Consider the following 27,786-nt stretch of genomic DNA (forward strand, 5'->3'; position numbering starts at 1 on the left):
AGGAAGTGGGAAGGTGTGAGCTCGTGGGCCAAGGGGAAGCGGTGGTCCAAGTGCTTTCAGAGGAAGGGAGGGCAGTTCCGGTTTGTTTAAAAAACTGTTTCCGGAAAGTAGAATCCTTTCTTCGTGGCCAATATTAAAAAGAAGAAATAATTCTTTGTGCTCTTGGGTTTTTGGGGACCCTAATGGGTATATGATTTATAAGTACGAAATAAGACGGCAACTCTGCCCAGCAACAGACGACAAAGAATCATTTGCTTGGCTCTGTTTCATGACAGGTTCAGTCTTTCTGTTCTTGTGACAGACCTTTCGTGGTCCCAAATATTTATCCCTTTCTTCCACAGTAATAGAATGTTTGACTTGACCCATGGCTGCCAAGAATCACGAGTACATTTCCAGAGCTTCCGTATGGTGAGAGCGGCCAACTGGTGGCCACTTGCAGGTTCTTCCAGAAATCTGTGAGCAGAGAGGCTTATGGGATGCCCCTTCCTCCTTTTCACTCTTCACGCGGCCTGGTATTCAGTGGGTGGTGGTAGCAAGCCTTCTGAGGACTAAGAGAAGCGACAGTCTGAATGAAGGCTGTTTTCCTTATGAAGACTTAGTGTGGGCTGGCTGGGGGTGCGTGTGGTACCCTGGGGAGGGGCTGTGAGGCAGACGCAGGACATGTGCGCAGCAGCTTCACCATCTGCCTCCTCCTCAGCCTGCCCCCCTCAGTGGCACCTGCTGGCTTACTCGAGAGTGGAAACTCCTTTTTTGCTGAGCCTTCTCTCTGAAGTCTCTCTCTTCTTGGAGCAATTGGGTGGCATCTTTTTTTATTAATGAGTTTTGTTTTTTTTTTAAAGCAATCTCTATATCCAATGTGGGGCTCGAACCCACAAACCCCGAGATCAAGAGCTTCATGCTTTACAGATGGAGCCCTCAATTACGACACCTCTTTAAAGTGTTTAGGCCCTGGGACCTTTCTGGAATGTGTACCGAGGAAATAATCAGTGATACACATAAATGTTATATATGTATAATGTGTTTCCAGTAATTGGGGAATATTTATGTATCTGCATAATGTACATTTATGTATAATATGTATTTGTTAAATACATTAGGGTAAATCCTTTTAATGGAATCCTGAGCAGAACACAAAGCACCTAAGAATGTGTAAAGCAGCAAAAATGCTTCCCTTTCAGTGAGAGCCAGTGATTTAAATTTCAGCCAAAAGTGAAGACATAGCTAAGAGTATCTTACAACACTTCGCTAGATTGGCGGCTCCAGAACGGGGGCTCTGTGCCCATTAGAGCAATCTGATTGCAGGTGTGCTGAAAGACGGGGGTTTTTGGCCTTCGGCTTTCTTCATATGCACGCTGCTCTAGGAGCCGGCCACTCAGCCACGCTTCACGTTGGCAAATATATCCACCGGCAAGTCCACCTGAACCTTCAGACTTCGGTAAAAGTCGTTTGGTTCCTATACTTCGGTGTTTTCCGTGTAGGAGCAGGGAGAGGAGAAAGGGACGCTGGCCTCCCGCCCCCTCCCGGCCCCTCCTGCCCCCTCCCGGCCCCTCCCGCCCCCTCTGGCCCCTCCGGCCCCCCTCCCGCCCCCCCCCGCCCCCCTCCCGCCCCCCTCCGACCCCTCCCACCCCCTCCCGTCCCCCCAAATTATTGATAATTTGGTCTTTCTCATGAGCACCGTAACTGGGTAGTAGAGGGAAGATAGTTACTCCTATCAGATTCAAACTTAATATAACACGAGCTTTTAATGGTCCTTCTAGGTAATGCCCACGCTTGGAGAGAAAATGCTCAGTGGATCAGATTCTCCCATGTTCCAAGCCTCACCCTGGCCCCTCTCCAAGATGGCATCTGCGTGCCTGGGTGAGGGAGGCCATTTGGGCCACCATGGGGGTGAGGGGAATAGCCTCTCTCTAACTGGATGTGGTTGGCCCTACTGACACAGGCACGTGAGATTTTTTTCCTTGTAGTCCTTCATGATGAACTTGGCCTCTGTGGGATCTCACTGGCGTTTGGGTCTCCCGAGTCTGTCTTCCTTGCAGCCCCGGCCATAGTCGGCCTCATGGCCAGTTCAGTTCCAAGTCCTCCTCTCTGGGGGCTCCTGGACCCTCAGGGCATAGTCAAATGTCAAGGAGCAGTCAAGCAAGTAGATGTCAAGGCCTCCTCTGCTCAGCCATTCTGCACATTCTGGTTTATTCTGACATGACTTGAAGTTGGTTCAGAGAAGCTTGAGGTCCTAAAGGGAGACAGAGGTGCTTTCGATGTCCCCTCACTGAACCGATCTTCTCGGGTCTAGGGCAGAGCCTGGAGGCAGGAAACTGGAGGGCATGGGCCTCAGCACCATGAATCCAGCCAGCATAGACATATTTGATTCTACTTACACATTAACTTTTCATCACCGTGGTTTTTAGACGACCGGATGGGAGAGCCTTTGAAGTCACAGTGTGTCCGACGGCGTCGGAGTCCTTCCCCTCTCTGCCTCCTCTGAAGTGGAGTAAGGCTTCTCGGGAGAGGGAGATGGCCTCAGATGCGGAGGCAGACGCACACGTCATCACATCCTCGCCACACCTTCTGTGGCTGGTGTGGATGTTTAAGGCAAACCAGGGTATGGTTTATGCTGCCCGGGGGTGTCGAGAACCATTTCAGAGAGATGGAAACCGACCTTCCCATGAAACAGGTGTGAGTACACGTTAAACTGGATGGACATGAACATGTCTTGCCAAACACTGTGTCTTGTTGTTGAGGGCTGGGTCACGTGTCCTCTTCAGTCAAATGCTTCGACCCACTAATTTTTTTTTTTTAAGATTTTATTTATTTATTTGACATAGAGCGAGAGCAAGAGCAAGAGTGAGAGAGAGATCAAGCATGGGCAGGGGATGGGGCAGAGGGTGCGGGAGAGGCAGACTCCCTGCTGAGCTGGGAGCCTGATGTGGGACTTGATCCCAGGACTCTGGGATCATGACCTGAGCTGAAGGCAGATACTTAATGACTGCCCTTGACCCACTAATTTTTATACTTGAACTAACTTTAAGATTTTTCTGGGCACAAATCAAATACAAACTATTTGATTTGTGCCCAAATTCTAGTATTCTAGTTGAAGGCTCTGCATGGGTGTAAATCAATGTTGCAACTTTTTATTGCTAATCTTGAATTTTTTTAAACAAAGTAAAATATATAAGATGGTTGGGCACTAAACTTGCAAAGCATTATGTTTGGTTTGATGCCTGCTTGTGACTTCGTCATGCCAGCTCTTTTGCTCTAGTTTGCCTGATGCAGACTTACAATTCCATCCAAAGCAAATATAGCAGGATTCCACTAGAGGGAGGAAAAGAACCAATTTTGAACATTTCCAAGGGAGCTGGTCTAGTGCAGAGATAATCACTTCCCTCATTACACACAAACCGTGCTTGGAAAAACAGCAGTGGTTTCTTTCATTTTTATTTAAATGTCTGCTCTAATGGGAGAACAAAGGACAAAACATGGAACATTTCTAGGTCAAAGTAGCACGTCTTTAAAAGTGGCTAATTTCTTGCTTCAAGAATTCTAAATACAGCCCCGGGGTCAGAAAAATATTCAAAGAAAGACCTTAGTGATCAGCGAACTCAATCTCTTTCTTTAACAGTCGTGGAGAATGAGTCCAGGAGGAAGACTTGTACTGCCTCGGGTCGTAGGGTTCGTTAGCAGCAGAGGCAAGAATAGAGGGAAGTTTTCGGAATCGTTCTCCAGTGCTCTTTGTAACACAGTAGACGGGTCAGCAACGCTGATGTGTTGAATGTCATAGGCGCCTCCATAGACATATTTGTGTACATCCATACGCAAGCATACATTTTCTTCCTTGTGAGGTTTATGATTAGAGATCTGGCTTTAAGGAACATTCTGGGGCTTTGATGTCCTTGTTTATTTGCTTTTAAAACCTCCTCTCCTGAGCCCCTTCCTTATATAACTCAAAATGCAACCGGCACTGTGCACGTAGGGTATGGCTAATGGATTCCACAAGGTCTGAGCTCTTGTAATTACTGCCCAATCACCAAAATACCATGGTTTAGAAAACACATCGTAAACTTCCCTGTGAAGCCTCCAAGATTTTTATTAACATACGTGATATTAATGGTTGTGCTTATTCTGCCATAATTGAGGGCGTGTCCCATTTCTCTGAAATAATAAGGCATTTGGAGGAACTATCAAATTTCACTTTTGGCTGAACCTGGTCTATAAGCTCTTCCAACTGTAATGCATTCTGTGTTCATCTTTGGGGTAGGAAAGTTTATTTTCTGAGTTTTAATTGGAAGAAAAAAAAAAAAGCCCTCCCAAATATTCTAGTCAGCTGTTAAAAAAAGAAAAGCAACCCCAAAACGTGGACTTGTTTGAAGGCATGGAATATTTCTTTCAGCATTTTCTATAGTCAGAGCTTTAGTTAAGGAGTTTTCTGCATGCTGCCAAATATTCTGACTCGGGGCTCTGGTCTCTTTCTACCTGGAGAAAACTTGCATAAAAGACGAGGTTAGGGTTTGGTAGAAAATTCGGAGATGCGTTTCTAGGAACAGGGGTCGTTCTTTCAATAAACCACGTGCGTGAGTAAGACGTGATGCGGGAGCGAACGGGCTGCAGCAGGTGTCGGAATCGGCCTCCACTGAGCGGCCACGTGACCTTGCGGAAGTCCCTCTGCTTGCGAAACCAGAGTTCAGGCTGGAAGGGGTCCCAGAGCTCCCCCTTCCCCAGGCCGTGACGTGATCATTGCGGAGTGGATGGAACTCTCTCAAGTCCTAACAGGATCCCACAGGGGTCTGCTATTTCTGTAGCACCTCCTTACTGTTTCAGGAACTTGGGAAACACGCGGTGAGGAGGTAAGGTGATGCCAAACGCCCTTGTTCCCACAGAACTTTGAGGTGAATGAGTCTTTTATTTAAAAAATCCCTTGAAATTGCCTAGGGGAGTCTAGTGCGACATCGTGACTGAGGAGGGAGCAGTTCTCAGGGGGGCCATCACCACGGCCCCTGGAGCACCCAGTCTGTGTGCAGCTGCACTGGCCTCTTCGCTGGCATCCCACCCACCCCCGCCCCCAGTTGTCTACTTGTCGCTCGGCACGATCTGATCCTGCAAGCCGCCTTGAATGGATACCACCCTCGGGGCCCTTATTTAGGTCTTCTTTCAAGTCCGTTTGGCGTTACCATCGCTCAGTCTAAGATGCCATTCCTCTTTCTCTTCCTCTTAGCTCTGACTCATTGCTACCTGTCTCTACCCGTGACTATCCATGCCTGTGTCTCTGTCCACATCTCCATCTGTCATATCCATCCGTAACTGCATCTGTACCTGCATATCCACACCAAGAACTGTATCTACAACAACATTTGTAACCACACACATAACTGTATCCATATGTGTTTGCATTTCTATAACTCTATCTGTAATTTATATGTGCTTATTTGCACCTGTGTCCTAGAATGTACACGGCATGAAGACAGAGGCGTGGCTTGGCTCCTTGCTGTCACCCCAGTGCCCTGAACAGGGCCAGCATAGAACAGGAGTCCAATAAGTATTTGTCCAATGCAGGAACGGATCTCCTGCCTGTCAGACTCAGGCTGGGATTTGGGTTGTGGCTTTTGTTAGCTCTGTGGACAAGTGACTTAACTCTAGTGTGACTTTATTTTCCAATTTCTCCACCGAGGACATCATCGTGTTCCTCGGATATCTGATGCAAGAGAGAAATCAGGCACCATGATGAAAAGTCCCTGCCCAGAAAAGGCACCGTGTTGAGGTCAGCTTCCTTCTTGCTCCTTCCATCTCGCTGAGCACCTCCGATGCTCACACATCTCTGGGCTGGAAGGGAAGCACAGCTCTTCACAGTCACGCCAGACTTATTGTGGGAGTCGGCAAACCTGCTCTGGAAAATGATCGACCTACACTTTGTTTTCTACAGGAGGCTTGCTACAATGCAAAGCAAGTTTATCCAAGAGTTTAAGCATGGTGAATATGTTTTTCTCAAAGTGTAGAAGATTTCTGGTTTCTTATTTAATTTGCTAATCAACAAAAATTAAGAGTTCAGAGATACGCCTTTATCCTCTAGGTCACAAGAGCTTAAGCATTTTCCCTATCACCCAACACAAGACACAGCCCATCACATTTTATAAATAAAAGACTTCCAAGAAGTCCTCTTTTCATTTGTAGTTGAAAACCAAACACTTTTCCAACAGAGAATATCTCTCTCTCTTAGAAACTGGAATCGCTGTAGTCAATGAAAAGATTAGCACCGAGCATCTGCTAAGAGTTTCACACACATCATTGTATGTATTGTTCACATTAAAACCCATGGATCAACTTCTTCTGTTGTCTTATCTATCCTGTGAAGTCACCAGCCAGCCCGAGGTCCCAGGGCTCGTTCACAGGAAAGCCTGGAATCATCCACAGCCAGTGTAGCCTCGTATCGCCCGTGCTACGATGCCACAAGTGATGGCAGAGTCCGTCTCGATGACGCTCTAAGTACATGAACTAGAAAGCAAGTACCTAGGTCTGCAGAACATTGCATTTGTGCGGCCCTTCGTGGTTACAGAGGGTACTTTAGAAGGCCTCTCAGTGCGTCCCGATTTCTATCCTTTTGTAGCCAAAGCAGGAGAAGTTACAGACCTCCCCGCCGTCCCAGTCCATGAGGAGTAGAGCCTGGAGCTCACTTCGGGACCCGGGACCGTAGATCTTCGCTTTCTGCTCTTCTCCTTGGCCTTCCCAGGAGGAAAGTTCTGGTCCCGCAGACTTGTTTATTCAGGCACAGAGTCTCTGCTAAGTGCCGGTGACTCTAGAAGTAGTTGCGAGCACACAGCCTCAGACAGACAGGGACCGGGCCCCCCTCTCTGGGGGAGGGAGACAAGAATGAAGAAGGAACCTACGGAGGATACCAGCGCCAACGGGGAAGCGTGCGAGGGAGCCTGGGAGCCCCAAGCTGGGGGAAGGGTTGAGATTTCAGATTGGGTTTTGTGCGAAGTCTTCTCTGCTCCGGTACTGTCTGAGCCCCTGAGGGGAGTGGGGAGGCAGCTGTCCAGTTATCAGGGGACAGGGGCCGGGAAGGGGCAGTGGCCCCGGGCAAAGCTCCTGAGATAATGAATGATGCTTGATGTGTCCAGGGCTCCGAAGGCGGCGAGAGGGGCTGTGTCAGCCAGGGAGCCGATGGCTCCACGCGGAGGGGACAAGGCCGGGCGGGTGCCGCAAACCTGAGGCTTTGGTGCCCGCTGGCAGGTACGGGACGGAACGGGTGAGACGCGGTCCTTGCGGTAGCGGCAGAGCAAAGGTGATTCAGGCGCACTTTGCTTTACAGCTGCAGCAAAGTTTCGTTTAAAGAGCCAATTCTGTGTGGTTGAGGCGCGCTGTGTTTCCTGAAGTCGGTGAAGCCGGGGGACGGACGCCAGCTCCGGGCCTTTGAGGAAAGGCCTCCTCGGAGTGTCGGGACCGGCCGGCCTGGGGGAGTTCGTGGCGTGAACCTGTGTCCTGCCTTCCCTTGAAGACCCAAGTTGAGCCTACTCTTGGCTTCCCGCAGTCTTTCCGCAGCGATTCAGCTCTTCCCGGCGGCTGCCACACACGGCTGCCGTGTTTCCCAGGAGACCCCGGGTTCTCCGGGTCCACACACGAGTTATCCGCAGTGCAGTGAAATGTCACAAAGTCACACACGCCGTTTTGATTAATAGGATTCGTAAGTGCTCACTGGAAGTCAGCACTAGAGAAGCCACTTTTTTCTTCCCGACATTTCTGCAGCACGCCCCAACATTTGCAATATATTGTTCTCTTACTGTCCCGATAAGACTGTAAGTAGCCGAGGAGAGACGCCCCTTCCCTCCCCCCCACCTCTTTCCCTCGAGCTCTCTCTCTCTCTCTTTTTTTTAATTTTCTTACTGTTTTCTTTCTTCCTTCAGGAGGAAATGGAAAGTCAAGTGGTATTGAGTACGGTGGGAAGTGCTGGAATTCTAGAGACCCAGGCAGCTTTTTCTGGGAGGTCTGGCCAGACCCCTCGAGAAAGGGGCATCAGCACCTGGTCAGGCTGTGGGGGTGGGGCAGCAGGGGCGTTTCTGAGTCTGCAGCTGCTCTGGGGGGGGGGGGCCTCTTTGCCCCCAGGGACACGCTGGTGGTGGGTGGGGCCTCTGGCAAGCGGGGTTCAGGTCCAGGAGGGTCCTTAACTCGAGGACTAAATTCGGGGAAATCATCGGCCGGCTCTAGCGTACTGAGGGGCTGGATTTTAGGTGACGGCGTTTCTGCAGCTCTCACGTCCTGCTGTGTGTGGCTCTGACCGCCTTAGAGACATTAACTCCTTTCATTTTCCAGACAACCTGGGAGGCAGGTAGCACGGGCATCTGCATTTTGCTGATGAATCGAGGAAGATCTGGGGAGGCTCAGTAGCTCACTGGAGGCCACAGGCCAGTGCCCGCCCGGCGGCAGGAATTCCATTCCCAGGGCTCTGCCTCCTCAGCTTGGCTTTTAAATTCTACGCGGGGCCTCCGGGTGCAGGAGTGTAAGCTCCCCGCTCCCGCCCGTCTGATGAGTAGGATTTTATGAGGTGAGATTTCAGCCAGCATGGAAAACTCCTGTTCTAAGCCTTTAAATCAAGCTGCACACGCCTGTCTCTCAGTCCACCTTCACTTTGGGCAGATTTCCTGCCGGAAACGTCCACCGAGCTGGTCAGCCTGGGGAGGCCTCGGGCACAGGGGCCGGCCCCCAGCCAGCACTGGGATTTGTTATCTCTAAACTCCTGGGGGTCTGCAGGTGCTTCTGGGGGCAAGGCGGCTGGCCGGCGAGGGCTCCTACTGTCCGCCAGCTACAGCCACCAATAGGGACCCCACATGGAGTCACGAGTCCCCAGGGGTCTTAGGATCACAGGGGCGCAGGTAGAGAAGCAGCTGTAAGTGCCCCTCCCCACCTACTCACCCGTCCGCCCACTCCCCTCCCCTGGAAGCTGGAACCTTCTCCCAGCAAGAGGCAGGGGCCCCTGTGAGGAATTGCTCAGACTCTGGCTCTTTCTCAGCCTCTTCCCCTTCAGTTCTCCTGAGAAGCACACAGGGCACTGGGGCCTCCTCTCTGGAGGCAGTTCTTGGGGTTCTGGGGTTCTTCTTTCAGGCAAAAACACATCTCATTCCTTTAACTGTTGCCGCAGGTGTGCATTTCCCTGGTGCCGCTGGCCTTCATCACCGGAGGGAAGTGTGCGAAATGGGATCCTCTGTCACCTCAGGTCCCTGGGGCCCATGGGCCCTCCTTCCTGGGGCTCCCCGAGGCTGGGATGCTTCCCCCTTGTGGGCCTTTCTGGTGCTGTCCCTCTGTCCCTGATGCGAGATGACCTGTGTCTGTCACTCCCAGGTCCCCCGCTGCCTTCCCAGCATCTAAGCGGACGCTAGCCTCCTGCCGGTGACCCTGCTCTGCCCACCACTCCATCCGCCTCCGTTTCTGAAAGTGGCCTCGCCACTCAGGAGCTCTCACCGGACCTCTTTTCTTTTTACACGCATGAAACGACTATGCCTGGACCTGTGTTTTGTTTTCTGTTTGTTAAAACACGCGGTAGCCTCATGCACATGTTTTATACTTTGTTTCTCACTTAAAATACAACTTGGAATTTTTCACAGGAGAACACAGGTTTCTACTGAATTCATTTTCACATCTGTATGGTGTTTTCCTTGTATATGGCAATCCTAATTTATTGGACAGATTCCTTTTTTTTTTTTTTTAAAGATTTTATTTATTTATTTGACAGAGAGAGACACAGCGAGAGAGGGAACACAAGCAGGGGGAGTGGGAGAGGGGGAAGCGGGCTCCCTGCTGAGCAGGGAGCCCAATGCGGGGCTTGATCCCAGGACCCTGAGATCATGACCTGAGCTGAAGGCAGAGGCTTAACAACTGAGCCATCCAGGCGCCCTTAACAGATTCTTTTTAAAAAATGTTTTCCTTTTTGAATTCAGTTATAATTAGCGCCCAGTGTTGTATTAGCTTCAGGTGTACAATACAGCGGGTGACTAATTCTATACATTACCCAGAGCTCATCCTGATGACTCCGCCTTCATCCCATCGCCAAGTTCACCCCCCCCATCTCCCCTCTGGCGACCATCAGGGTGTTCCTTGTGGTTAAGAGTCCGGTTTTGTTTGTTTGTTTGTTTGTGTGTGTGTTTGCTTGTTTGTCTCTTTTTATTCCTTGTGTTTAGCAGATTCTTGACTGACTGATAGTTGTTTGGGCTATTAGCTATAGTAATCCATGCAGCAAATGCACACCGTTGTGTGTATGTGTATACCTATGTGTGTGAGTGTATGTGTATACTTAAATGTATTTGTGTATTTCTGTGAGTGTATCTGTAGAATAAATGCATAACAAAGTAAGCACTGAGTCAGATAATATACTCTTTTATCCATTTTTAGTTTGTTCAAAATTGGTGTATCGGGCATCCAAAAATTGGTGCCAGTTTAGTCACACCAACAGTATATAATATTCCCCATTTCAATTTTTGCAAGTTGTAGAGGCGAACAACCTTATTGCATTGTTTTAACATGTATCTTTTAAAAACATACTTTATCTATTTGTTTGACATAGAGGGAGAGGGAGGAGCAGACCCCCCGCTGAGCAGAGAGCTGGATGTGGGGCTTGGTCCCAGGATCCTGAGATCATGACCTGAGCTGAAGGCAGAGGCTTAACCCACTGAGCCACCCAGACGCCCTTAATTTGTATTTTTTAAGTAATAATGAAGCTGAAAATCGTTTATGTTTCGAAGTCTTTTGTCTTGCATTCTCTGTGGGTTCATTTACATTGCCAAAGCATTCTGTTGGGGCTCTGTCCCTTTACAATATTCCCTTGTGTGATTTCTTTATATATTTAGTCATTAATCCTATGTCATATGTGTTGTAAAGTTTGGTTTTATATTATTTTTTGTGAAGAAGTATTACATTTTTTTAATGTATTGAAATCTTTTCCTTAATGGTTTTTTCTTTCTTTTTTTTGTGTAAATACATATTTTATTTTATTTTTATTTTTTTTATTATGTTATGTTAGTCACCATACAGTACATCATTAGTTTTTGATGTGGCATTCCACGATTCATTGTTTGTGTGTAACACCCAGCGCTCCGCGCGGTGTGTGCCCTCCTTGATACCCATCACCAGGTTTACTCAACCCCCATCTTCCCCTCCTCTCTAAAACCCTCAGTTTGTTTCCCAGAGTCCACAGTCTCTCATGGTTCCTCTCCCCTTCCAATTTCTCCCCCTTCTTTTTTCCCTTCCTTCTCCTAATGTCCTCCGTGCTATTCCTTATGCTCCACAAAGAAGTGAGACCATATGATAATTGACTCTCTCTGCTTGACTTATTTCACTCAGCATAATCTCCTCCAGTCCTGTCCATTTGATGCAAATGTTGGGGATTCATCCTTTCTGATGGCTGAGTAATACTACATTATATATATATATATGTGTATACCTATGTGTGTGAGTGTATGTGTATACTTAAATGTATTTGTATATTTCTGTGAGTGTATCTGTAGAATAAATGCATAACAAAGTAGGCACTGAGTCATATATATATATATATATATATATGTATACATATACATATATATAATCACATACCTTCTTTATTCATTCGTCTGTTGAAGGGCATCTTGGTTCTTTCCACAGTTTGGCAACTGTGGCCTTTGCTGCTATGAACATTGGGGTACATATGGCCCTTCTTTTCACTATAAATCTCTATCTTTAGGAAAGTAGTGCAATTGTTAGATCATAGGGAAGCTCTATTTTTAATTTGAGGAATCTCTGCACTCTTTTCCAAAGAGGCTACGCTAACTTGCATTCCCACCAACAGTGTAAGAGGGTTCCCCTTTCTCCACATCCCCTCCAACACATGTTGTTTCCTGTCTTGCTAATTTTGGCCATTCTAACTGGTGTAAGGTGACATCTCAATGTGGTTTTGATTTGAATCTCCCTGATGGCTAGTGATGACGAACATTTTTTTCATGTGTCTGATAGCCATTTGTATATCTTCTTTGGAGAAGTGTCTGTTCATGTCTTCTGCCCATTTTTTGACATGATCATCTGTTTTGTGTGTGTTGAGTTTGAGGAGTTCTTTATAGATCCTGGATATCAGCCTTTTGTCTGTACTGTCATTTGTGAATATCTTCTCCCATTCCGTGGGTTGCCTCTTTGTTTTGCTGACTGTTTCCTTTGCTGAGCAGAAGCTTTTTATCTTGATGAAGTCCCAAAAGTACATTTTTTCTTTTGTTTCCTTTGCCTTTGGAGAAGTGTCTTGAAAGAAGTTGCTGTGGCCGATGTTGCAGAGGTTACTGCCTATGTTCTCCTCTAGGATTTTGATGAATTCCTGTCTCACATTGAGGTTTCATCCATTTTTAGTTTATCTTTGTATGGTGTAAGAGAATGGTCAAGTTTCATTCTTCTGTATATATCTGTCCAATTTTCCCAACACCATTTATTGAAGAGACTGTTCCCCCACCCCCACTGGATATTTTTTCCTGCTTTGTCAAAGATTAGTTGACTGTAGAGTTGAGAGTCCATTTCTGGGCTCTCTGTGTCTGTTTTTGTGCCAGTAGCACACTGTCTTGATGATAATAGCTTTGTACTATAACTTGATTCTAAAACAGTTTCTGGTTCACAGCAAAATTGGGAAGAAGGTACAGAACTCTTTTATGTAGCCCTGTCCCCACTGGTGCACACCTTGCCCACTGTCAACATTGCCAGCCAGGGTGGGACATTTGTCACAGTGAACCTCCAGTGACACATAATCATTAACCCGAAGTCTGTAGCTTGCATTAGGGTTCACTCCCTGCATTGTATATTCTGTGGGTTTAGACACATGTTTAATGACACATACCCATAACTATAGCATCATGCACAATAGTTTCACTGTCGTAAAATGCCTCTGTGCTCTGTCTATGCATCTTCCAATCCCCCAATCCCAAGTCCTGGCAATTTCTGATCTGTTTACTGTCTTCACAGTGTTACCTTTTCCGGAATGTCATAGAGTTGGAATCATACAGTCTGTAGCCTTTTCAGATTGGCCTCTTTTGCTCGGTAATATACATTTGAGTCCCTTCCATGTCTTTTCATGGCTTGAAACTCATTGCTTTTTAGTGCTGAATAATATTCCATTGTCTGGATGGGTCAAGGTTTTTTGTTTTTGTTTTTTGTTTTGTTTTGTTTTTTTAATATACTTACTTGGTTGCCTTCAAGTTTTGGCAATTATAAAAAAAAAACTGCTACAAACATCATTGTGTCTCTGCCTTTCTTGTTTAGCTTTGAAAGTTCCTCCCAACTCCAAGGTAAGTTAGAAAAAAAAAATTTGTGTGTGTCCTAATTTTCTTTTGGTTTGTGATTATCTTACTTTTATTTTTTGATCCATTTGAAATTATTCTGGTGCTAGAATATGTTTTTATTTTATCACATATCTGGTAAATTATTTTGATGGGAAGAGCTACATTTTTCTTTGAATCTACTTAAGAGGTACTCAAGTGTTTGGCATATGTATGGCACTAAATACTCCATTTATTAGGGCCATGATGCCTATTTGCTTTAACAAGTATTAAGAGGTAACACTGCTGTATAGGAAATGCTAACATGGGGATGGTGCTGCCATTGACTGAAGAGTTACTATGTGCTGGATAGAGTCTCTGCCCGTTTTACCCATTTGAAGTCCAACAAGGTACATGTGTATAATCGTCTTTATTTTCCATGCAAGAGAATGAATGATCTCCAGCTCACACATCTTTCAGACTTGAACACATGTTATTATATCTTCAAAAGAGCAAGATTTTCCAACATCTGCTGTGTTGGTAATGGTGGGGAGAGGAGGTGAACCAAGTGTGGCTCTATGAAGTCACCTCTGTCTGGTCCACTTACTGGAATTTATAGTCCTACTGACTCAGTCTTTACATCAACTCTTTTATTGAATTAGATTTGAACCTCTCCACTGTCGGCAGACCCGATGAGGTAAGACTTAGTAAATGCTTCGTGTTGGCTTCTGTCCCAGCACGGTGGGTAGGAGCACTTCACAGTGATAATTTCCTCCTAATTGGTTGTAACTAATGCACGACCATCCTGGAATTTGTCACTTACTGAAATGTACCTTAGCAAATGGACCATATTCTCCATCTAAATGTAAATTTGTACACACTAAAAAGTAGGTTGGTGGAGAGGAGAGCCAGGTTAAGGAGCGGAAGGTGACCTGAAAGACATGTCCAGGCGGGCAGTTGGTGACCTAGTGAGTAGCCACCTTGTGCTGAATCTCATCTGGATGAGGGAGGGTCTGGACTCCCATGGAGAGGCTCTCCTCTGCCAAAAGTCAGTGTGAACCTCCTGGGCTAGCCTGTCTTCCTCATGTGTCTGTTTCCTCATGAGCGGAATCAAGAGGCTTGGTTAAATCTGTGGCTGCATTCTCTGCTTTGTGGGGGTGGCTGGGGAGCATCCTAAGGAACAGGAGCCAGAAAGGGTCTGAGTCCTCTGCTCCCTCTCCAGCCCAAGGCTCTCTGCCTTACCTGTTTTCTATCTGTGGTTTCCACGGTGACCAGTGTTCAAACCACAGGAAGTGAGGCTCCCCGGGGCACCTCCAGCGATGACATTCTGAGATCTCACCCCTTCTTCCCATCTCTGATAGAGGCCGATGTGACCAGCACAGTGCACACGGCCTGCCATGGTTTTCCAGGCCCTGCTAACCAGCCGGGACAACACCGAAGTGCAGGGCAAGGCATCCATAACGGGAAGCGGCCCGGGTTAGTCTTGGCACATACCAGGAGCAAATGAACAAAGACTCGAGGGGCAGGTGGCCCATCCTCTGTGACAGGAGCTGATGGAGCAGAGGGTGCAGCAGAGGGCATCTGGGCCCCGTGCGGAGCTCCCAGGGCTGGCAGGGGCCGAGGACATGTGGAGAGCCTGCCCGCCCCAGCTGGCCTACTTTGGGCAGTGCCAATGGCAGCCGGGGGCAGCGTTCCCAGCTCAGGGGGCGGCCAATTCCAGGAAGGGCGGGCCAAGAGCCTCAGCAGGGGAAGGAACAGATGACATCTCGATGCATCGAGGGGACATGGAACTTTTGCACAAAGAGGTACTGTTTACTTTTTTTTTTTGTCAAAAACCCAAAGTATCAGTGAATTCATTTCTCTCTTTCTCTGTGTCTCTCTCTCCATCTCCCTATCTCTGTCTGTCTCTCTGATCTATATTCTACTGAGCTGTAATTTGCCAGCACTCCAGGGGTCTGAAGGTTTCCATGCCAATTGTAGTAAAATTGCATAAGAAGTGTGGATGTTCCTGTGAATTCTTACTGCCTTGGGGCCAGGCTGAAACCCATAGCAGGAAGGAGCTGGGCTTTGCAAGAGAAGCACAAGTGGGAGAGAGAGAGAGAGAGCAAGTGAGTGAGAGAAAGGAATTCTGAAAGATCTGCAAGGAATCTCATTTCTGCCTTTTTTGAGCTGGTGGGAAATTAACAAATTGCCTCCCCTGTCTGAATGTCCGTTGTCAGATCAGTTAGAAGGGCCTTCAGAGTAGTTCTAGATTCCTAAAGCTGATAATATCTGCCTTTCAAATTTGCTTTGTGAATTATTAGAAAGCGCTCTCCTGCCCTGACGTACCTGATGTGTGCTCCGTGGGTGGGAGCTGTGACATTGTGCAGGCCAGCCCAGGCTCTGCTGGTTCGCACGCCCTCGCGGACATGCCGACAGCATCGGCACACAGTGTCCTGTCCTCCCTAGGCGAAGGGAGCCCACCACGCACATGACGCGTGGTGTCAGCATGTCATTTCCCCGGGCTCGTGGAAACGTCAAACAGTACACATTTGGAGAAAATGTTAAAAGAACTATTTAAGTCCCACTGGCCAGTTTTCTACTTTCAAATCCTTATGTTTTCTGAGTTTTTTTTTTTTTTCCCACCGAATTTCCAGCCTTTTCAGGGAACATTTCCAAATGGGGCAGGAGTCAGAAGCAGGTGTTGGCCTCCCCAGGATGTCAGTTCAGCCACGTCCTTCCTTTCCTGCCTGTTTTGGGGGCACACCACTTCCGGTCTGGTCTGGTATTTCCTCTTCCAGAAAGTCAGCCTGCTGAGCTTAATGCTTCTGAAGTCCATTCGACCTCTGGAAACTTTTCTCCCGCTATCCCTCTCCATGCTGAGATCATGGTTTTTGCACTAAAATTCAGACACCTGGCCTGATGAGTCTCAAGTGGAGACGGAGACATTGAAAGAGATATTTGAAGCCGAAAGGGCGCATGTTTGGCTCCTTCTCAGGATCTTTCTGGTGACTTGAGAACTCATTTTCAGGCTCACTGTCAGGTTTCCACACCAGCGTATATCTTCTGTGTTGCAAATTCCACACTTTGAATTTTCCAGTTCTCTTTCTCTGGGCCCCGTGATCCAGCCTCGCTGAGAAAATGTGGTGCCTGACAGTGTGGGCTCTAGAGCTAACTACGGAAGCAAATGATTTCTGTGTTTCTGAGTTTTCTATTTCACATTTCATATTTTCAGAATCTAAACTCTGTACTATCTGAATGCCTTCCCTTTTATGAAATTAAAAGAAATTAATTGTGGTAAAATTTACTATGGTAATCGTTTCTCAATGTTTAGTTCAGTCATGGTAAGTCTGTTCACGTTGCTGTGTATCCAACACCGTCTCCAAAGATCTTTTCATCTTGCAAAACTGAACGTCTGTCCCTGTTCCTGCCCTACCAGTTGTCTCTCGCCTCACCCCTGGGAACTAACTAACTTCCTTCCTTCCTTCCTTCCTTCCTAGATTTTATTTATTTATTTAGAAAAAGCACAGGTGTGTGAGAGAAAAGGAAGGGGCAGAGGGAGAGGGATAGAGAGAATCCTGAAGCAGCCTCCTTGCTAAGCAGGGAGCCTGACACAGGACTTGATTCCTCACCCTGAGAGCATGACCTGAGCCGAAATCAAGAGTCAGAAGCTTAACTGAACCACGCAGGTGCCCCAGAAATGGCTTTCTCCGTTCTTCCTGTATTTGCTGTAGATACCTCATCTAAGGGGAACCATACGCTGTGTCCTTTGTGACTAGATTATTTCACTGAGACGATGTCCTCAAGGGTCATCCGTGCTATTGCATGTGTCAGAAAGTCCTTCTTCCTTTTCAAAGCTGAGTAGTATTCCTTTGTATGTGTGGGCGACACTTTGTTGATCTAATCATCCCCTGAGGGTCCCGTGGGCTCCTCCTGGCTTTCGGCTGTCGTGAGCAGCACAGCTGTAAACAGAGACGCACACGCCCCTTCTGCTATCGCCTTTCATTCCTATTTCATGGAGGCAATGTCTCCAATATCTTACTTATCACAGGCAATTAATAGTTTTTATATTTGTTTTTGGCTTTCTCTTGGTTTATATTCTTTTTTTTTTTTTTTTTTTTGGTTAGCATTCTTTTCTTTCCCTCTTCCATCTTTCCTTCTACAGGGGGATCCATGGTGGCCCTAAAATGAATATGTCCACATCCAACACTTGGACCCTATGACTTGATGTGGACAGAGGGTTCATGCGGATGTTGTTAAGTTAGGGATCTCAGGATGAGGTCATCCTGGATTACCTGAGCGGCCCTAAATCCAGTGATAACGTCCTTAGAACCTCATGGAGAGATGGGCTGAAGCGCAGGCGAGGGGCAGAGACTGAGCGAGGCAGCCGGCAGCCAGTAAGCTCCTGGGTCTCCTGGAGCTGGAGTCAAGGAACAGGTCCTCCCCTCCAGGCTTCGGAGTGCGTGTGGTCTTGACTTGGGGCTCTGGGCCCCAAAACAATGAGACAATGAATCTCTGTGGTTTTAAGTGACAAGTGCTTGGTTATAAGAGTCCTAGGAAACAACGGTTTTCCTTCCTGCTTTGCTCCCGCCGACTCTCCCCTGCCCCTTCCTCCCTCCAGCCTCCCTCTTTCCTCGCCTTCACGGCGGAGGCAGGCTTTGGTCTAGTGGGGCTGCCCCATGGATGTCGCACTGTGTCTAAGTGTCAGACGAAACGAGCAGATGGGCAGCTCTCAGGGTGTCTGTGAGTGTGAGGGCTGTGTGTGTAATTCTGTGCATGCGTGTGTGTGTGGAGTGCGGTTCCTAGGTGTTGCTCACACAGATGGGGCAGGAACCCCCTATCTCATTCGTAGAAGAGTTTCCGAGAGGCAAGGAACAGGGTGGCAGGGGGCCTCCTTGTTCTGGGGGCTCACTTTCACTTAATTCCCTGATTTTGCGAGTAGCACTCTTTCCTCAGTGTGGCTGTGTAAGGGAACCTACATGAGTTCTCTCCATGGTGAGTGACACATAGAAACCACACCAGGTAAGTTGTTCTACAAACAAAATGTTTCTTTGCAGCAAATAAGGAGATCCCTGGGAAGAACTTCCAAAGCCATGACTCCCTGAGCAAGGGCGAATGGGTTCCTTTTACTTAGGTTTAGGATGAACGTTTAGAGGGGGAAGCTTGCCATCATATGTAGAGGTGAGTGGAAGGTCACGCATGCACCTTAAGGAAACACACCTGCGCATACATTGTGTATTATGTAAATGAGGCTTGCAGTCCTCGCTGGGCAGAGATTTTAGTCTTATAATGATGTAAAGGCAAGACTTGGTCACTCTGTGGTCCATCTGCACAGGCATGAGTCAGGGGTTAAACTCCAGCTGGTCTGGGTGGTTTAGGCTGGCCTGAGCGCTGTGTTCAGACAATCCTTACTGGCCGAGGGGTGATTTCTGTTTCCATCATGGATGTTATGCCCATTGGGTCTTTTTTGCCCGAGTTAAGTTGGAAAGAAGAGCTTAGGTAAAATATGGGACAAAAGCCAGTGGGTGCAAGCACGTGAGCAGTAGAGGTCAGGTCTTGGGGTCCAGCTGGGGACAGCTGGTGTCCTGGATCCAGGGTCTTTCGGTCCCACATGTTCAGAGCTGACTTCCTAGTCTTTCGTGAGGCTGGGGCAGGGCAGCTCCCTAAGTGCTGCTTCTATAAATTTCTACCACCCAGCCTGCTTCTAGTGTACTACCCCACCTCTCTGCTTCCAGTGTCCACTGGGGCTTCCTGCCCACCCGGGCTTGCCTGGCCCTAGTCGTGCCCTTGTGGGTCCAGCATTCCCGGGGCTCCGGGGTCTCTGGTCTGCTGACTCAGGGCCGCCACGGCGGGTGGTCCCCAGCGCTGCACTGCCCTGGCCATTCTTCCCTCCCATCCTCCTTGGCCTTTGAGTCTTTACTTTTTACTTTTATCTCTTTATTGTCATTTTCAGGGGATTTTAGGAGGGAAAGATATTGAATCTGCTTGTGTAAACAAAAATCCTGAGCTCTCTTGAAAGAAGCTAAGTTGAAGAATTTGGACGGAACACAAGGGAGTAGCTCCGATCAAAGCTGGATTGGGGGCAGGAAAGGTGACTGTACAGGAGAGGAACAGCGGCCGGGGGAAAAGCATCCTGCGTTATGACTGCCCGACGAGCGCTTCTGAACTCTAATCCACTAGGAAGAGAGAGACACCGGGAACTGGAAACAATTCCATGCAGAAACAGTTGGCTCGCATGTGAAGGAAGTGGTAAGTCCTACGGAAGGAGACACCTTTAAGAAAGAACCCACAGTGGCCCATACCCACCTCGCTGCACGCCTCCCACTGGCCAAAGGCGCCTGTCTCCTGGGGCTCAGCTCTTCTCAGCTCTTGACTTGACGGTGGACCGTGTCCATCAGAGGGACTGGCAAATGAGGGTGTCCCCACCCCCAGCCAGCTGTTAACCAGCTACCCACACAACACCGCGTGTGGTGTGTGCAGACACACACCCCCTCGCTACAGGTAGTGGGTTAGTGTTGGTGTCTATGGTCTTCCTTGACGATGGTCCTTCAACCAGTGTGGGCTTGCTGTGGTGCAGACCCTTGCCCTTGCTCCTCTGGGAGGGCCTTCCTCCGTCTGTGCCCTCCTGGCCCTGCCCTGCACTGACATGGCGGATTTCTCTGTGTGCTTAGGATCTTCTCCTCTGGGGAGCTTTCCTGTCTCCTTCAGGCAGAGTTTGGGGTCTCTCCTCTGTGCCCCCAAGACAGGCTTTGCTGCTCTGTCTCTGCGCCCCTGCAGTCTTCTTGGAGCTGTGGCCTTCCAGGGATCCTGAGCTCCCAACCTCCCCTGTCCCCAGCAGCTGGCCCAAGCCTGCTTCTCAGAAGTGCTCAGGTCTGTTGAAGGAGTGGATGTGCACACAAATATTTCAATGGTCTCCTGGAGTGACAAAGAGGCGTAGCCTGGCCACACCCTCAGTGGGGAGCACCGGGCATCTGGCCCACTCTTCCCCTGGGCGATGCCCCCCTTGGGTCCCCACCTCTGGTGGCGGTCCTGATGCCAGCTGCTCCTCTGTGGTCCTGAGCTTTCTGCACGGGTGTCTGGCCCATGACTGTCCGTCCCGTGCCCTGTATTTGCCTTGCATAGGCTGAGCCCCACGAGGGGATAAAAAGGTGAAAAAGAGACAGGCCTTGCCTCAGGGTCTCATCGTCCAGCTTGAAGACAGCCGCAGACGCACCCGGGGTCCTGGAAGTAGGAGCCGTCTGCAGTAGGCGAGGAAGTGAGACCAGGCAGAGTCAGGGAAACTCCCACAGAGAAGTGAGGACGCGCTCACAGACAAAGAGCGCCCCTTGTTTTTCGTACGAGGAGGTGGGAAGGAGGAGACAGTCCAGTCCAGGAAGTGGGTACGGTGTGGGTGGCCGTGAGAGCGTGTGGGTGGGGGGGAGTGAGCTCAAGTAGTTCCGCGCCACGTTTCCTCTTTCCTGCACTGACTCCCACAGGGAGAAGCGATCACGCACCTGCTTTTTGCCGCGGGTTCCAGGGGCACCCCCGTGCTTGCTCTGCATCCGGGGCTGGGAACCGGCCCTTTGGCAGTAGTGGAAGGCCGTGTCCTGATCCAGGGGGGGAGACGCGGAGGCTTGGGGTCTGTGGGTGGGTCGCGGACACCCCGTGTGAGCCGTCGTGTCTGGACCAGGCCAGCACAGGGCCCCTGGCAAGCCTCCTCTTCCTGCTCTCCAGCGGGTACAACCCCGCCTGGAAATGCCAGGTGAGGGAGGAGGCTCAGAGTGACTCAGAGAGCAGGAGGACCCATGGAAAATGGTGTGACCAGCGGGCTCCCTGGTCCTCTGCCCTCAACTCCCAGACTTGGGGAAATCACCCATACACGGCACTGGTGACAGGACGACTCACGGGAGGCCCTTTGGGCTCCGAGCATCTGAGAAAATGAAGGAACATGAAGCTGTTACCCAGACAGACTGCATGAAAATCTCATTAATTCAGAACACAAGGGACCAGACAAAATGGATTTTGAATTAATTAGGTTTGCAGCCTGCGAAAGTATCGCTGAAGAACATAGGGCATTGCGTTGCTGAGAAATCCCCATGCACGACGTCCCTCCATGCGGCGTCTTACGTAAATGGAGAGTGACAAGGAGGTTTCCCGTGTGTGGGGACAAATGACAGGTGCCTGGTGGCCTGGTGGTGCGCCCACGCGGCTGTCTTGGTAACGTTAATTTGATCTCTCCGGCCGCCTCGCCTGCTAGCCCCATCTGGGTGGTTCTCAGGTCCTGCTCTTCAACCAATTTCTTTCTTTTCCCTTTGACTCCCGACCAGTCTAACGGTTAACTCGATACGGCATGGCGTGTTGATTGGCTGATTCTTCAGGATTCCGGATTCTTCTTTTTGTCCATTTCAGGATCTTCTATCCTTTCTGCACACGGGGCTTCTGTTCATCAGAGGGGATGTGGTTTCCTCCTTTTTGTTTGTTTTGTTTCTTGTTTTCAGGGATCTCCTAATTCCCACCCACATTCAACTCCTGCAGGGGGAGTCCCAGGTCCCTGCGACGGGGCGGCCTCCCCTCGGCTCCCAGCCACCGCCCCACGCTCTCCCCGGCGTCTGACACGTGCGCGGGGCAGTCTGTGAGCAGTTACCGCATCTGTGCTCTGGAACCTTTTCTTCTCCTGTTGGAGTCAGCTGGACCCGGGCTTCGAGAAGATGTGGTGGTCACGGAAGAGTGGCCCGGCCCGGCCCGGCCAGGGCACGCAGAGAGCGTGGTGGGTGCGATCAAGAACGCGAGAGGGAGCCCAAGGTGGGGCCTTCCCCGCCTCCAGCTGGGCTTCCTGTCCCTCATCTCAAGCTCCCTCTCGGGCCACCGTCCATGCCCTTCAGGCCCCAGGGAGGGCATCCCGGTGCTCGGCCGGGCCGCCTCCCCCACGAGGCTGCGCTGCCCCTGAGGGTCGAGCTCCAGCGAGCGGCCGGGTGGGCCTCGGGCACCCACGCTGCCGTCACCAGGACGAAGGCCCACGAGGCAGGGCAGCCCGCCCTCTGGGCACACCGGCCCCAGGGCCGCCTCCGCTGGCCGCCAGCTCTCCACGCGGGCCTCACGCCCCTTGGTGCTCGTGGGTTTCCCTTTTTCGGACTGTCTTTCTAGAATTAGAAGGAAGGAAGCAGAGCATGACTAAGTCAACATCAAAGGAGGCTGGGCTTTCTCCTTCTTCTTTTTAAATTAATGACTGGATCGGGGACATTTCAATAAGTATGTGGGGTAAGGACATTGCTTTGGAGAGAGCGTGAGGGGAGCTATGAAGAAAGAGCCAGAGCGAAGCCGGCAGGAAGGTCAGGGTGGGGTCCCCAGCTCAGCCGCTGGTGGGCAGGGCGGTGGGCTTCGGCTGGCCAGGAAGGCAGGCTCCTGAGTTCCCTGAGCCCGGAGAGAAGGAAAAACCATCGCACAGAGGAAATTTGTGTCCGGGCTCATCTTTCCTTATCTGATTTTAAGGCCCAAGCCGATTGATCATTTTATCAATTTCCCCTGCATCCTCTTCCCAATGCTTCACTCAAAATTAGATTAGTGGTGGACTGTCGCCTCCCCGTGGGTGAGTCCCTCTCCCCGCCGGCTGCCTCTTCTGCCGCAGAACCGCTTCTCACTGTCCCTTCCAGGGCAGAGACGGATGAGTTTCCTCTAGATCCTTACCGGGTACTGCACGGTGCGGGGGACTTAGGCGGAAGCGGACCGACATTTTAGCTGCAAGGAAGCGGGATTTTTGTTGTTGTTGTTGAAGAATATTGCATATTTATTTACTTATTTATTCATTCTTTCAAAAAAAAAATATTTATTTATTTATTTATTTGACAGAGAGAAAGAGAGAGAGAGACAGCGAGAGAGGGAGCACAAGCAGGGGGAGAGGCAGAGGGAGAAGCAGTCTTTCCGCGAGCAGGGAGCCTGCTGTGGGGCTCGATCCCTGGACGCCGAGATCATGACCTGAGCCGAAGGCAGATGCTTAATGACTGAGCCCCCCAGGCACCCAAGAATATTGCGTGTTTAAAAGTAAATTCATCCTGCTTTTCCACAGCCTAGACATAATGTGCTCTGCAAGTAGACGAAGAAATCTGTTAAAGTTTCTGACAGATACTGATTGAATGTGCACTGCTGGAGGCCCCCGTGGCCTCCTGAAGATGATGGGACAAGGACTGCCGCTGAATCGTGTCATCAGGCACCCATCTCTGCACTCGTGCCTCAGTTTCCCTCAGAGGTACACAGTTCTGTGGGGATGCAGATGAACAGTCCTATCCTGGATGGTCCGAGGCCTCCTTTGAGCAATAACACAAGGTGAATACTGGTTCGCGTTTAGTCTGAGAACCAGCCATGCCTATGTTTTTCTGAACCCATGAATGGCGGGTGGACTCGGGCACTCTTTCCTGGCAAGGAAACATCACGTTCTTTTCTCCCTCCTCCTCACAAGTGTTCCTGGACTTTGCGGCAACATCGGTTTGCGCCCGCAACCACAGCTGCCCAGTGTGTCCCACCTACTGCTAAAGCAAGCGGCTCCGGCCGCTAGAGAGCATCAGAGGAGACGGTAGACGGAATGAGATGGAAGGGGCGAAGAAAGAGCCACCCAGGAAGGGTCACCTGCCTGCCTCGCATGGTCCCTGTTTGTCCACAGAGCTGTCTGAAGGAGGGGTCTGCTGCCTCAGGATCCAGTACCCATCAGAAGAAGCCCAGTGTTTGCGCCCCACAAGCCATCCAGCGGCTGGAATCCAGGCAAAGGCGAAAGCATGACCACTTCCCCAACCCAGTGTCACTTCTGCTCCAGGCACTTCTGTGTCCAGACTCAGAGTTCCTAGTAGTGATGGTCACTGGCTCTGACTCTGACTGCAGCGGGGAACTGAGCAACCGTCCAGACCACCTTCTCTTATCCCAGCCCCCAGACTCACCAAAACTCCTCCCTCTTTTCACCATTACTAGACAAACTCCCCTTTGCACCCAGTGGTGTTGCATTGTCTACACTGACAGCATGCTGGGGGGTGGAGGGTGGGCGAGGGCTGTGCCTACGGAGAACTCTAGTGTACAAAGTCAAAAAATGGAGAGTCCTCTGAGTTCCTTGAATAGGAAAAAATTGTTTTCTGAACCATCAGAAAGCCCAGGAGGGCAAGTTTACTTACGGAGCAACGGGGCTACTCGTGATCGGTAGTCTACCAAGAAGTCCTGGGTATTGGGTTGATGTATAGCTGAGAACTCCACCCCTGGGAGGGAACCGGGTTAAGGGGCATTTGGAGAATAGGCTAAGTCTGGCCCTGGAAGCTTTCAGACAACATCAACGACACCACAAGTCACCAGATACTACAGGAGGGGGCTCCGTATGCGTTCACAGCGATCCCTGTAAAACCACAGCGTAGATACGGTTATCTTCTTACGGAGCTGGTAACGATGCATCTCCAAGAGGCAATTCATCGAAACACACACAGAGACTGTAAAGGGTGTCAGTTGTCAACACAACTTTAACCCAGTTCAGGCAGATTATGAAGCTGTGGCTTGCGTCACACCGTCGCGTGCTGGGAACACGTCCGGTCATCCCGATCCCTTTCCCGGTCCAGGTCATCTTTCCCAAGGACCCCGCAGCCTGTCTCCAGGAAGAACAAGACTCAGATATTTCAGCTCTTCTCAGAACGCAATTATTAATTCCTCTTCCTTTTCTCTTAACATCGGATCTCATCTTGAATCTTATTTCCGGATATTCCCAGCTTTGGGTTTGAGCTTTATCCCTTCCTCCAACTCTTTTTCCCAAGAACACATTTCCCTTTCCTGATCTGATGCTCTACAGTCCCCCTGCATGAAAGCTCTGCGTTTACCCTGAGGCCTCGGGGCTCCTCCTGACCCAGCTCTGGGTGCTGGGACTTGCCTGTCACAGGACATCCTGACCTCCAGCCCCTCCTGCACGATCTTCAGTGGAGGATCCTGCTGTCTCAAGAGTCAGGTGGGGGCAAGGTGGGATTCTTTCAAGAGGCACCCAGAGGACAGACCCAGGGCTGGGAGGCAGCGGGGCCGTGCAGCTCTCATGGAGTCAGATGAGAGGAGGGTAGGCACATCAGTGCGTTCCCAGGTGGCGATCGGAAGGTCTTTGGAAATGGAAGTGGAAATGGAAAAGAGCCTGAGACATCTGGGCTTGTGGTTTCTATCTTTATCTGTTGCCAGACTCCTGTGTATCCTAGTCAGAGGCTGTGTGATGACCTTGCCCTGCCCTGGTGGGCTTACTGCCCCAGCATACCCTGTGATGTTATAAATGACTCACGTCAAATCTGACCTCTTAGGTGCTGACTTCCAGCTTTTGTAATTTGCCTAGTAGAAGCAGAGAAGTGCAGCTATTTCAGAAGATGCCAATAAAGTTGCTCTTGGATTGAAAGAACCACCGGCCCTCTTGATTTACATCAGTGCACGAAGTTGTTCGTCAAATGTGCTTGGAGGTTCTCCTCTTGAAATTCCCAGCTGTAAATGAGACAGGCATATTTGCCTCGGGAGGACCTGCTTCCATACGCCTGTTCTGATAATTGGTATAATAAAATCAATATGGTGGCGACTAATGGCCTGCCATCAGTGAGGCAGGCACAGTATGGCCTTTTGTGTTCACCTTGGCGTATGCTGGATCAGAGGACCTTAGATGAGTAGGTAGAGGTAGTCTGAAACCAGTTTGTAAGTGACTGATAGACTGTTATTTAAGAACAGTACAGGGTTTTCATTGCTTTATATTCACAGGAAATTTGTAATTTTAGGGAATATGGTATCTGTGTAGTTGTAATTGTGGCACACACAAAGCTGAGTAAAAATCGAGCTTTTTGATCTTGCCCTCAGATGATTAGGAAGGGGATCATTCTTGAATCTTGTTTGATGTTGAAGCAACATAAATATCATAATATTTATTAACAAGTGTGTGTCAACAATGGAACTTTATACACAGCTACGAGTAAATACATTCATCGCTAGACAGGTCCCTCTCCTGACCTCTTTTTTGACCTCATGGTATCTATTGCACATTTTTATAAACTGGAGCATCCATGCCTGGGCCTCAGAGGGACTGTAAACCACTGGAAATTATATATAAATTTTGACAAGGATGTCTGTATGCTGTTTTTTAATCCTGCGGGAAAGATCGGAGTGCTTTATCTGTTCCTCAAAGGAGACTATCGCCCCCTATTGCTTAAACTCCATTGTATCCAGAATGAAGCCCAAAGGTCTTAGTGACTTATGTGAAACTTACACACACACACACACACACACACGCGCACGTGCGCACACACACACACACACCACACCCCTTGCTTTAATCTGCTCATTTCCGATCGCCACTTCTCTCCTCTGGCACCTTTGTCTACAGCCTTGTCAAAATTCTCTCTGTTCCCCAAAGAGGTTATTATTTTCATGGAAGGCACGTTTCGCGTCCTTTAACAAACGCTGCCCCTGGCCAGATTGGACGTCCCCTCTGCTGACACGCAGTCCTCTGCTTCAGTCCACCTGGCGCCCCTGGAAGGACCTACTTGTGAGGATCAGGGCAGAGTCTGAGCCTGTCGAACGCCAGCCTGCACCATGGCGCCCGCGGACTACGGCTCATCATCAGTGCTCGTGGGAGAGACACATGAGCTAACGGGACAGCCGTAGTCATCACCCTTTCAGCACTGATACTGAAAAATCTCTCTCATTATCCTGCCTCAGACTGAACAACACAAGTGCAAGTACCACCAACCCACGTCTTCGAAGAGGGAGGGAGACAAAACGGGAACACCCCTCGCTTCCGTGCGTCTGAGCCCACTCGATCCCCAGTCCCTCTGTACTGCTAATGTTCGATTTCAAGAACATTCTTTGATTAATCGCTTACAAAATTGATGTGCATGATTTTCCATGATTTTGGACACCCTCAGTTTGTTTCCTATTTGTCACTTGTTCAGGTAGGTTCTACTGATTAGTTGCACGCAAAACGCACCACCATGCCCTTCTGGCAACAAGGTTTCATTCGCCCCTCGCTCTCTGGCGTGGCTCCGTCCTGATGGAGCCCGTTTGTTCTGGGACTGTGCTGATTCGCTTCAGCATCCACAGAACATTCTAGTGTGTTTATCTTGCAGAAACAGTCAGCATATCTCCCGCATGTTCTCTTGACCGAGGCTTGACAAGCACTCTCCGGGGAATGGGTTTTGGAAAGAAAAAAAAAAAAAAGTTTAACGGTGAGAACTGTTCTGCACAGGTGAATGTATAAAGTTCAGGTGAGGTCAGAGGTGCAAGACAAAGCTGGGAGTGCAAGAACTGGGCTGTGGTGAACGATTGTATGTTTCTCTGTGTGTGTGTGTGCACACGCATGTGCCCGAGTGTGTGTGTGCTCTCTGGGGCACGCTCCCTTTGGCTGATCTCTTGTTTCACACGCGCTGCACGTGGCTGTTGTGAGCAGTAAGGGAGGTCAGTGTGAAGCGGTCACACCTGTTGGCCTTGCGTTGGTGTTCCGTGACCAACAGCTGATACCCCGAAGCTTCTCATTCTTCCTATGTGGGCAGCTGACAGTTCACAGCTGCCCCCTCCTAAGTAGGGTGTTTGTGACTCTTCTTTCTGGTGCCTGGTG

The 27,786-nt window shown here is 49.5% G+C and overlaps 1 protein-coding gene across 3 annotated transcripts in view; it reads left to right on the top strand.

Annotated features, from left to right (window-relative positions):
- CMPK2 (cytidine/uridine monophosphate kinase 2) overlaps window positions 1-26,312 on the top strand; it is a 39,324-nt gene extending 13,012 nt beyond the window's left edge. The window contains exons 5-6 of one of the 3 annotated variants that reach the window (XM_032353408.1): window positions 342-408; window positions 23,851-26,289. In XM_032353408.1, the coding sequence (XP_032209299.1) occupies window positions 342-408; window positions 23,851-24,378 (595 nt within the window). In that variant the 3' untranslated portion in view covers window positions 24,379-26,289. Of the gene's footprint in view, window positions 1-341; window positions 409-23,850 lie in introns of all 3 variants that reach the window. The other 2 variants (XM_032353407.1, XM_032353410.1) reach the window with 2 other exon arrangements.
- The last annotated feature ends 1,474 nt before the right edge of the window (window positions 26,313-27,786 follow it).

The sequence above is a fragment of the Mustela erminea genome, chromosome 7 (genome assembly GCF_009829155.1).
Source record: "Mustela erminea isolate mMusErm1 chromosome 7, mMusErm1.Pri, whole genome shotgun sequence".
Taxonomy (NCBI): Eukaryota; Metazoa; Chordata; class Mammalia; order Carnivora; family Mustelidae; genus Mustela; species Mustela erminea.